Consider the following 12,067-nt stretch of genomic DNA (forward strand, 5'->3'; position numbering starts at 1 on the left):
GAGGCCCAGCGTTGTCATGGGGAAGGAGAGGTTCGTTTGAATTTTTGCGCCGACAAACACGTTGAAGTGGTTTCTTCAGTTTCCTGATGGTATCACAGTACACTTCCGAGTTGATGGTTGCACCATGTGGGAAGACGTCAAAAAGAAAACCCCTTTGTAGTCCTAGAAGACAGTCGCCATTATTTTCCCGGTAGAGGTTGCGGCTTTGAACTTTTTCTTCGGAAGAGAGGTGTTGTGCCACCCCATGCGTAGAAGGCCGGCACGCGGGGGATCGGACAGGTTTCTGCGACCTTGCTGCGACAAAAAAGTGGTTCAAATGGCTCTGAGCACTATAGGACTTAACATCTGAGGTCATCAGTCCCCTAGAACTTAGAACTACTTAAACCTAACTAACCTAAGGACATCACACACATCCATGCCTGATGTGTTACGACGATTACAGACGTCTCGTCCAACAAATCGTCGTGATTTTGTTAACTGCCAGGTCTCCGCAGACATTCTGCAAACGCCTTTGAATATGTCCGATGAAGTTTGTAGGAACCTGTTGGATAATCCATGCATCGCTGAATTTGTTCATTAACTTTTCTTTCAATATGTTGAAATAACAGACATTCGGTTGGTATGCCATTTATTCCTGAAGAACTTCCTTTCTGGCTCCTCACTAACGCATCATATATTTGCTCTTCTGGATTCTGTTGGCTGAAAGAATTGTCTGCTTCGGTCAACACGTCGTCAGTATCACTCAGAAGGAGTGATTCACAGTTCTTGTCTACTTCTAATGCAGCACATTACTCAGGGAAACGTTGCAGCGCTCCTATTTTATATGAGCCTGCTGTTGTGTTGTCTCATTTCCTAGCATAAGTTTCTGGACTATTCTGTGTTTTATGCTTTCCGGTGTACTTGATTTCCAGTCATAGTTCTGTAAACTGATTCTGGTAATACAAGCACAATCTTTATGACACAATCACAATCCAGATTCCTGGTATAGTAATGTTGCATACTGTCTTGTGAGTCATAAATCCTATCTATTCTGCTCGCTGAATAACGAGTTACGGAGGTGTAGGCCTACATTAATGAGTCTACGTTTGTTGCCTTCCACGTATTAATTATATTTAAAAGTCTGGCCATATATCCGAGTTCCACGTATCTGTTGAAATTTGGCTTTTGGTCTTTCTTGTCAATAACAGAGTTAAAATCACCACCAATTACGACGTCGTTACACGTCGTTCGTAAGACTAACATAATTTCTTGTTTGAAAAACTCGGCTCTCTGCTCTCTACAACTCCTTCTAGACGAATAATGCTCATTTACAAAGAGTATATCTCCGATTTCTGTGGATATTCTTCGCCCACTTGAAAGTTTGTGTGGGAAATACGAATGGTATTGCTGTTTTTTCTATTGATTAGCCGCAAGCAGAATGCTAGCAAAATCATTTCAGAGTTTCCGTTTATAAGTTTATCTGGCTGATTTTTAAAATGACTAAAAAGTTAGATCTTTTCCAGAGCATCGGTTTTCTTCCCTTCGTTTGGCTCATGAAGAATTTCGAATTTGTCGAAAATATATCAGGATGAGTGTGGAGAGCAGAGACTTATGTCTGACCTACACACGGCATGAAGAAGAACCGACTGCAGCCCTGTCCGCTTCCTGACAAAGAGAGAGAGACAAAATAAATGATAATTTACACTTACAATCACAGATTCGAAAATCGAATCTCTTGACATAGGTCACGGGTTGATCTGATTATTATTTCAAAATCAGATGGAATTAATCCACACGTATTATAAAAATAGATATATGTATATGAGCTGGTGTGTGTGTTTGTGTGTGTACCACATCGCCTCCTAAACCTCTGTATCGAATCCAACCAACCTTGGTGCACATAGACCTTACTGACAGCCGACAATCGCTTTTGGATGTCTCTGTGACCTCTATGCCAACGGAACGTTAAAAGCATTCTTCTTTCCTTGTTTACAGTAGCTTTGGAGGTAAGAAACACCGACCTATGAAATGGGTGGGAGTGAAAAAGAAGCGTATCCAGCGATCCTAGACTTTATTCATCCAGTATTTGAGAACGAGGGCACTTAGCAACTTGCAACAAACTTTAAACATAATTTCAAACCTTTAAATTTTTTTCCTTCCTGACAAACCCCAGAAAATGAAGAAAGAAAAATTGATTACAAACACTACTTTTTCGGTGTTCATGCAGTAAAAATACCGCACGAGGCGGGACGTTATAATTTAGTACTTCTTTACTACTAATTCTTTTTGGGACACGTTTTACGAAAGGTATACATGTATTCCACTGAACGTATGTGCAAAATTATATCAATGTACGGCACATAATTCAGGAGCTACGACGTCATAAACAATGAGAAGCGTGAAGAACTGCAGAAATATGCATAATATTTAAATTTACTACCACTTTGCTAATGACTCTAGTCGCAATAAATTTCGCAGATAGTTTCCACGTAAGATGTTTATTGTATCTAGAATATTGTATCATTGTACGCCATATAGTTCAGGAAGTACGAGGTCGTAAACAGACAGGGTACTGTGAAAAACTTTCAGATCGTGCAGGACATTTAAATTTATTAATTCGTTCCTGCTAACTCCATTCGCAATAAACTTTGCCGAGTGTATCCAATATGGCGCTTGATGTAACTAGAAAATTATACCATTCTACCAGACATATTTCGGAAGACATGACGTCGTAGACATTAAGGACAAGGCAAGGCGCCACGTGGTATGGGTGTGGACTCACAGCTATGAATAAATACCTGGACAACTCTGGGTTTCTCCGCTAGGTGTAAAGTAAATGGTATCGAACAAATTTTCCCAAGCAGTTAGAGAACATCATATGCCTGCCTAATCAGAAGATTGTCGTGTCGGGGTTGAGTAATCTTTCCGAAGCCCAGATTAATTATCCACCAAGGTTGGTCGAAACTGTAATCTGAATTTCGTGCCACGGCTAGTTCTCGGCCAAGGAACGCTAGACATTCTAGCACTTCGCAGAACTGCCGCCACTCCAGTATCTCCGACCTCTGAGCAACGAGGCCTTACACCTCTTTTCGCTGGTGGAGCATAATTGACAAACAGAATGCAAATATTATGCTGAATAATTCAGATAATGTATAAAATTTTAGTGACTGGCATTAAATTATAGAGGGGGTCCCACAGGGTTCAATTTTGTGTGCACTCTTATTACTTGTATGTATTGCAACTGAAGTGTTAGTAAATGATAATTTCCAAAGATAAAATGGACTCTCCCTAAATCTTGGGAAAAACGCGCACTACAATCAGTTCTAAAGAACAGTCAGAGTCATACCAACAAATGATGTACCACGTGAGCAGGAGTCTGTAAGTAGGAAAGAATGCTCCAAATTTTAGGGTGTACATATTGACGGAAACTTGATCTGGAAGAAGCATTATACTGAACTTCTCGAACAGTGAACTTAAACTACTTTTGCTCTCTGTATAGTTGCTAATCTGAAAAGAAACTATAAACCTCGAGAAATAGATTACGTATTTTTACTCAGTAATGTCTTACGGAGTAATTTTCTGGATTAACTCATCACTTAGAACGCAAGCATTGACTACAGAAAATCGAGCACTAAGAATAGTATGTGGTGTTCACCCAAGGACGTCATGCAAGTACTTCTTCAAGGAGCTGGGTTTCTTAATTGACTCACAATACATATTTTCGCTAGTGAAATTCGTCATAAATAATCTATTATAATTTGAGAAGCACAGTGATAAGCATGCCTCTAACACTAGAGGGAAAGATGACGTTTATTACCTATTTCTGAAGCTGTCATTGGCTCAGAGAGGAGCTCAATATACAGCAGTAATATTTTATATTATTTTCCCAGTAACCTAAAGCGTGTGATAGGTAGCGGAGTATGTTTTAAATCTAATTTAAAATCATTTCTCCTCTGTAACTCCTTCTGTCTCATTTACCATTGACGAAATACTACTTAATAATGGATAGCGAGTAAAATAAAAGAGAGTATGCTCTTTCATGTTAGCACTAATCTGTATACATATCCTGTGAACTGACTGGTTCCACATCATTTCGGTAAAAGAATCATTCAAATTATCTACAGATCAAGTAGCTGACTAACTAAGTTATTACCTGTGTTGTGGTGTCCTCATTAACGAAAGTGTCAAGAGAGTGCCTGCAACCTTTGTCGGTCGCAGTTCTTCGGTGGAACAAGTCGTTAGTATTTCGTCTTTAATTTCAGAGTATTGCAATCCGATCGGTAGGCGTGATAAAGCTAAGTACTTTTTCGCAATAGATGATTTGTGGTGCTTTTGTTATTAGTTCCTGTCTTTACTTATACACTTGGACTTTTAGACACCAGTGCTCTCTGTACTATATGGATGTCAAAATCGAGCTCTCTGACCGTGACAGCCATAGATGCTCGTATTTAGTTTCTTGTTTAATGCAGTATTGGTACTACGACATACCATCAGAACGCAAAACGAAATTGCTTTCAGCTTCTGCTCCCACATCAGCACATTACATCACATTTTGGTATAAAGTTTAAAGCCAGAAATAAGTAAATCATTCCTGATCACATACAGAACATCGGAAATAGTTTTGCCTTGTTACAACACGGCCGACTATGCGGATGACAAGACTGTGCAGCCACGCCGAAGTGTCGTGCTCCCTGCCCATGCACATGGAATCGGCGTATCATACTGTCAGTGTGTAGAAGAAACAGTTTGTGGAATAAATCACATCTTATTTCAGTATGGACGCTATGAAAAAGAGAGACTAAACTGTTTAAAAGAGTTCTTAAGACTTGGTCACTTCCAGCCATTTTGCGTCATCCAAATTGTCGGGGGCACAAACAATAGAACCGACGACGCCATATCCATATTTAAAGCTCACAAAAATTGAAATGGAACTGTGACCATTGAATTTAACTAATGAAATGAATTAACAACTAAGTTATTAGCTGTCAACTGCGTCTTCGTAATGTAAGTACAGCAGTCTCGATAAGAAGGGATATATGAATGAAGAGGAACAAGTGTTTTCTTTGCATGTAGGTGTGTTCAGAACCGTTTGAATGCTAAAAGCCAATAAAGTAAAAAAAATTAATTTAAGAGGATTCTGTGTTTGTTTTTATGAGTATTCAGTAATCCATGAGTATGCAGTTGTGTATTTCAAATGTCGAATTTTTTACCGATATCGGTTGAGTGACGCGGGGATTGTCAGCAACTGAATGTTTCCTCTTTGTATATCCGTGTAAGTTATTCCTTAACATACCACCCAGATATTCCAAATCCCATCACAACATACGTCATGGCCGGCTAGTGTGGCCGAGCGATTCTAGGCGCTACAGTTAGGAACCGCGCGACCGCTGCGGTCGCAGGTTCGAATCCTGCCTCGGGCATGGATGTGTGTGATGTCCTTAGGTTAGTTAGGTTTAAGTAGTTCTTAGTTCTAGGGGACTGATGACCTCAGACGTTGAGTTCCATAGTGCTCAGAGCCATTTGAACCATTTGAACGTACCTCATGTACATATTCCAACCTGTGGTCCCTTGGGACACTCATTGAACTTCATACGACAGAACATGATATTATCGCACAAGGTACGCATTCCTCAGGACCTTCTTCCTCATTTTACTGGCCAAAATGAGCCAAGTATCTGTTCAATTACAATGATGTCTACTGCAAGTAGTAGTTTGTTTACACAAATGAATTAACTTCAGTTTTTGTCATTATCATTGGTTAAAACTCATTTTTAAAATTAATCACTTGATGTTTCTGTTACGTTAGAAGTATATTATACAAAAACCTTAAAATTTCAATCGATTGCTTTAGGTTAACAAGGAAAAATTAAAAACAATGGTTTGTTACGAAAACGAAAAGAACTAAGGAATAAGACCACATGAAATTTATTTTCCCAAGTAATAGTCATCCTTTGAAAACTATTTTGCAAAATAAAAATTAATAAAAAAATAAAAATAAAAAGTTTCAGGCTATCAATTTCACTTCATGAGTATGTGGTATTCCATGTGATGGTGCACGTCTTTTACAAAATAAAATATAATAGTGTAAGGTAGTGTAAGTTTGCTTTCCTCACGTATTGATCGTTTTACTTATAGATATAAGATATTTTTTCTACAATTCACGTACTATAGAGTATAGAACAACCAAATTTTACATAGATTTGAAGACAAATTAGAAAATGATAATTTATTTTCAATATGTTAAGGAACGTTGTTTTGTTGTATCACTATGTTAAGAAAAAAACTTCCAAACTTTGAAATATCTTCAAACGGAAACAGAGACAAATTAAAAGCTACAATTAGCAATGGTTGCTTAACTTCATAGGAAGAACTAATAAACAAAGTTTCAAACAAATGTGAGACGATAAACAAGATGGCATACATCATTTGACATGACCCCTTAGTATGTACTAATACCTTCCTACACGTGCTGAACATTCATATGCATAGTATTTTCTAAAATTTCAGCATTATCATGCTACAGAAAAATCTTGAAAACGTGTGGAATACTTTCCATAATGACCAGAGCCCGAGGAACCTGTACAAGGCAATAGATGATTTGCAAATTCTTCGATTTCCTGTACAGAAAAGTTGAACAACAGTGAATGACAATACTTTATAGTTATTTATATCTCAGATGGGTAGAGCAGATAGGGTATAAGGAATAGAAATTTAGATTTCCATTGTATGTAAAACTGATGCCAGACTGAGACTCTAGACCAAATAATTGCCTTTCTGAGTCAATAAAATTGCAAATCGTATTATCCAGATATGCCTCACCTCACAGCCGCAAAAGTTTCTCTCGTTCCTACTGAGCTTCTTACAAAGTGTCCTGCATACACAGCTGCTCTAGCACGCTTGGGTGAAAACTATGGCTGATGCTAAGCTGAATGGGTTTCTGGAAATCAATTTTTAATGCTTGAGCTTAGTCTGGAAAGTGCAATTGAAATCTGCCCACACAAAAGTCGGAGAATTGTGAGACTCTCACACCGACACACATTGTTACAACACCACACACTCCATTGCAGGGTGAAAGATTGATAGCGAAAACTGTGTGACTACATTGTTCATTTTGTATATTATTTCTCAAGTCAACATCCCTTTTTCTCAATATATGCTAATCGTACAGGGATGAAAGAGGTATCGCTAGAAAGGATTTTTAACCGAATTCTGACACTGCTAGCCGATTTAAAATCAGTATACGTTTTGACATAAAAGTGATTTTTAACTATCACAAGAAAAAGGGCACCATAGATGCCCAGCTTCACACTTATATTTTACGAAGCTAACAAATTAATCACGTATAATAGACTCCCTTTCCTTATTATCTTACTGGAAATACCATTTTATTTGCTTCGGAGCTTTAACTGTATAATTCTTACACAGCATTACCTTGAATAATAACCGTCACCACTGCGGTGGTCCAGTATCTCTGCCCGTCGTACAAGTTGACTTTTCTAATCGAATATAATTTCCGAAATGACAAATGTATTTGTCATTTTCGCCCTGAACTGTGATTTACCTATAGCCTAACGAATTTACAGTAATCGAAAATGTTTGTCTACTTAAAATTATAGTGGCCCTCCTGACAGTCGCTTATCTCCTACGTCGTAGAAACCGGGAAAAACATTCGGAGTACAAACATTTTTGGACACATGGAAATGTTTATACAAGGGTGTATCATAAATTTATGCTTATTATTTCACATCTTTGGGTTGATTTTAAAAAATATTTCCTCTTAGTTCCCACGACTAGCCTAATCCCAAAACAAGACTTATTTGAAATACTTTCATTATTTAAAACTATAAAAGTGCCATAGTTTCGCATGGGTCCCCTGGTCGCTGTTTATTTTCGTAGTATTACGTCACTGAGAGCAGACATGACTCTAGGGTATATTTGGTTTTAGTATCATGTGAATCTAACCTGAGTAAAGAAAACATTAAATAAGGCTACAGAGAGTTTATTTATACAGACGCAGTACAAACAAACACGTATAGATTAGTAAGAATCTGTTCAGCCGATGATGGGGTGAGCCAAGCCCAGCCCTACGCCGAGAGGGGCGTGGCCGATGGCGGGGGCGGCGACGATGGGTGCGGCGGCTATAGTGGGGGCGGCGAGGACGCGCGGCGCCAGCACAGCGCCGTGGGCGGCCAGCACTCCGGCCCCCAGGAGGCCGCGCTTCTCTCGCGTCTCCTGGCAGCAGGCGGTGGCCACGCAGACGGCGAACACAATCACCTGCAGAATGAAGGTTCATTACCTGTCTGAATCAGAAGAGAAGCGGCTCACGTATGACTGTCACCGTTACTTCATTCTCCATAAGCCAACCGGACGTAATATTAGTAATCTCCTTAAAAGAACATACACATTGCTTTTGAGATCTGCAGAAGTACCAGGCCTTCAGCCTGATGACAGTCGTGGCAGTAAAGCGGTTCTTAAATGCAAGTCGGTTGTGTGGAATCATTGTAGAAGGATGGTCGAACTGAGCACATGAAGGAATATCACAAGGAGTTAGAGGTTGTCGAGACGCTAATGTACACTGGTGTCCAAATTTAAAGCAACAAACCGAAATTTCCCCTTCCTATGAGTAATTCACGATCTATTCATACAAACTGTCAACAAATGTCCGTACGATCGTTTTCTGCAACGGAAGATGGTATTCCGGTCAAAGAACAACCACGCCAACGATGACGTCAGGACAATCAAATGGGGCAGTGTTTGACGCGTTGTACCACATCCACCATGGCTGTGTACAGAGGCGCAGACGATGCATTGTGGCATAAAGAAGACACCTACCAGACTCCCTCCTGTTGACGACCTTAGGAAATATGGGAGAAATACAGTCGCAAACTGCTGTGAACCGATGGCTTATGTGAAACGTTCTGTTCTTTCTCGGACGTGGCGACGGTTTATACAGACCGAAAATGTGTCCCAAAGATCAGGGCAGGGCCGAGCGCTTGTGACATCAGAAAGACTTGACCATTATTTGACTGCAAGTGCACGTCGGTACTTTCTTAATACTACTGTGCAACTGTAATCTGATCTCGCAGCATCCCCTGGACGTGTTGTATCGAAACAAAAGGTGTGCAGCAGGCTTCGGTAGCGTGGCCTCTATTGTCAGAGAGCTGCTGTATCTGTACCTGTGAAGCGTCTTCACAGAGGGCAACCTCTGAAGTGGAATTGTGAACATGCCACCTAGACCATCGAACAGTGGACCACTGTTCTCATCACAGATAAGTCCCGATTTGGTCTGGAGAGTGATTCTCGACTGATTCGCATATGAAGAGACTGTGAAACACGATTTCCAGACCCGAACATTGTAGAAAGAGACCGATATCGAGGAGGATTGCTAATGGAGTGGCTAGCGATTATATTGACCACTCGAACACCTCCTCATGAAATTGTACTGGTGAATGGGAAAAGTTTAACTGCTGTCAGATCTCATGACGAGATCTTGGGACCTCATTTATGGCTGTTGCGAGGTGCTGCGTGTCCAGACTTCGTATTGTGGACAATAGTACTCGACCTCATAGAGCACGAGTCGTTGATGTTTTCTTGGAAACGGAAGACACTAGACGCATGACGTGGCCTGCTAGCTCCCCCGATTTGAATCCCATAGAGCAAGCCTGGGATGCACTAGGGAGACGGGTTGCATGAAGTAAGCATCTACCAACCACTTTCCCCGACTTACGAGCAGGTCGGCAGGTTGATTGACCTTTATTGCTTCAATATGAGATTGATGACAACATTCACGGCATGCCCCGTCGTTGCTAGGCCTGTATTGTTCAAATGGTTCAAATGACTCTGAGCACTATGGGACTTAACTTCTGAGGTCATGAGCCCCCTAGAACTTAGAACCACTTAAACCTAACCAACCTAAGGACATCACACACATCCATGCCAGAGGCAGGATTCGAACCTGCGACCGTAACGGTCGCGCGGTTCCAGGCTATAGCGCCTAGAACCGCTCGGCCACTCCAGCCGGCGCCTGTATTGTTGCCAGAGGTGGTCATTCCCCGTATTGAGCGCATTAATCAGCTGTCGTAAAGTGTGTGCAAATGCATTAGGTTGAAAAAAAAAAAAAAAAAAAAAAACTAACCACATTTTGTCTACCGTTATACATGTTGCACTTGTTTACATTCTGTAATCCTTACAATATTTCTAATTTACTATCACCTGTTTACACTGTTTTGTGGTAATATAAATGCAACCTCGCAAAATTGCCGTTTGTTGCTTTAATTATGGGCACCAAAGTGTACAACATAACTGAAATTGTCCGATCTGTTGCTGTAGGTCCAGTGCATAAAACTAACACAGTTATGTTCAGATGCAAAAAGGGGGATAAAGACACTTAGTAGATTTCGAAGTCACCATAGATGAGGCATAATATGTCTGCATAACTACAGGCAGGAGGATGGCCGCGGCGTATTCAGACGAATGTGTCCAGCATGTTCTATTTTCAAACGAAGTGCTATGTAGCGTAAACAGTATTTTGAGACCGAAAATGTGTCCCGCGAATGGTACGACTGAAGTAGTCTACTGCGGCAACATCTTCAAAGTGATCTGGCCCAATGATGATTTAACGATACTGTTGTAATATTTCAGTTGTCAATTCAAGTAATAACACTTGTTATATAATTGCGGTACGAGCTTTTCTTAACGAATTTTTATAAATTTAGAATATGGGCGAGTGTCAGATACCTATCCCGTGGTTGACACTGCTCTGTTTGAAAGAGAGAAACGGCACATGACAGAGACATGGCTACTCCATACTATCGACCGCGTCTGAAACAGATATTTTTGTAAGATATTAAATGCTCTCAGTCGTTAGGCATTGTTGGCAGGGAAACACTGAAGAGTAGGTTCAGCAGTAAAATCGGAAAAGCAGGAAGCGTATTCCCATTTGTGAATATGAAGAACCATCGGTTGTATAATGACGACAGTGAAAATCTGTGCCGGACTGGGACGCAAACCCGGATTTCCTTTCTTCGTGTAGGTTTAAGTGTAGGTGACTGCTATAGTTGCGTGTATGGTGTGGCATCGTGTTTGACTTTAATCTATGACGTTCGAGTAACGTTTGGTGGACAGGAATTTCACACTCCAATCTCTCCCCAAACCACCCAAATAGTAGCAGTGAAAATGCCTTCCACCATCGAGATTCGAACCAGCTTTATCCGATGCGAGAGCCATCGCAGAGGCGTAGGTTGGCAGTATCGACTGCGGTGGAGTTTAACTATCTCAAGTTCGTACCAGGGAAAGGCACTTTAAGAAAGAACAAATTTGTTGACCGACTAACAGAGTGGGGGTTGTTCTCCCATTCTTAAATCTGATATGAAAGACGAATGTAAATGCTGAGATGTGAACTGACAGTGTTACTTACCAGACACTTCATGTTGTAAGTTGGGAGAGGCAAGTGTGTCGAATGCAGTGGAGCGGCCAGCGTGCGGTTTATATAGCTGCACCGACACCACGTGTAGGGCGTTGGCCGGCACAGCTGTTGGCCTTCGATGACCCACAGCAGGCGAGGACTCTAGTGCTACCCTTTACACTGTCGTAAGCCGCTACGTCCCTAACCTATAGTTTGTAAAAGAATATTTTTCGGCATTTTCCTCAACTTTACTCCTGAACTGACTAGTTCTGTAAGTATCACTTCCTTGTTTCTTTGGACTTCCGGCTAGTAGTACGACTTCGCTGATGATACCAGATACGACAACCAGTACATCAAACTCCGTTTCATTGTCTGCTCCCTATGACTTGGGAGGTCGGCTCGTCGTCTAGGCCAACAAGCGAAATACCTCGCCAGATTAGACTGGTCTGATACGGGCCCCCGCAAATTATTTATCTGCGCTAATGTCTTCATCTCAGAGTAGCACGTGCAACCTACGTCCTCAATTATTTATTGAATGTATTCAAATATCTGTCTCCCTTTATAGTTTTTGCCCTCTACTGTTCGCTCTAATATCATGGAGATTAATCCATGACGCCTACTCACATGTCCTAGCATCCTATGCATTCTTCTTCTCAGTGTTTTCAAATGTGTATGAATTTCTAA

General features: G+C 40.8%; 1 protein-coding gene across 5 annotated transcripts in view; it reads right to left on the bottom strand.

The window, feature by feature from the left end:
• The window catches only part of LOC126248693 (cuticle protein 65-like), a 105,112-nt gene that overhangs the window by 36,566 nt on the left and 56,479 nt on the right, over positions 1-12,067 (bottom strand). The window contains exons 1-2 of one of the 5 annotated variants that reach the window (XM_049950042.1): positions 11,396-11,429; positions 7,963-8,253 (exon numbers count right to left, since the gene is read on the bottom strand). The exons of 2 other annotated variants lie outside the window; for them this stretch is intronic. In XM_049950042.1, the coding sequence (XP_049805999.1) occupies positions 8,032-8,253; positions 11,396-11,407 (234 nt within the window). In that variant the 5' untranslated portion in view covers positions 11,408-11,429 and the 3' untranslated portion in view covers positions 7,963-8,031. Of the gene's footprint in view, positions 1-7,962; positions 8,254-11,395; positions 11,517-12,067 lie in introns of those variants that run through there. 2 more of the 5 variants (XM_049950014.1, XM_049950050.1) reach the window with 2 other exon arrangements.

The sequence above is a fragment of the Schistocerca nitens genome, chromosome 1 (genome assembly GCF_023898315.1).
Source record: "Schistocerca nitens isolate TAMUIC-IGC-003100 chromosome 1, iqSchNite1.1, whole genome shotgun sequence".
NCBI lineage: Eukaryota > Metazoa > Arthropoda > Insecta > Orthoptera > Acrididae > Schistocerca > Schistocerca nitens.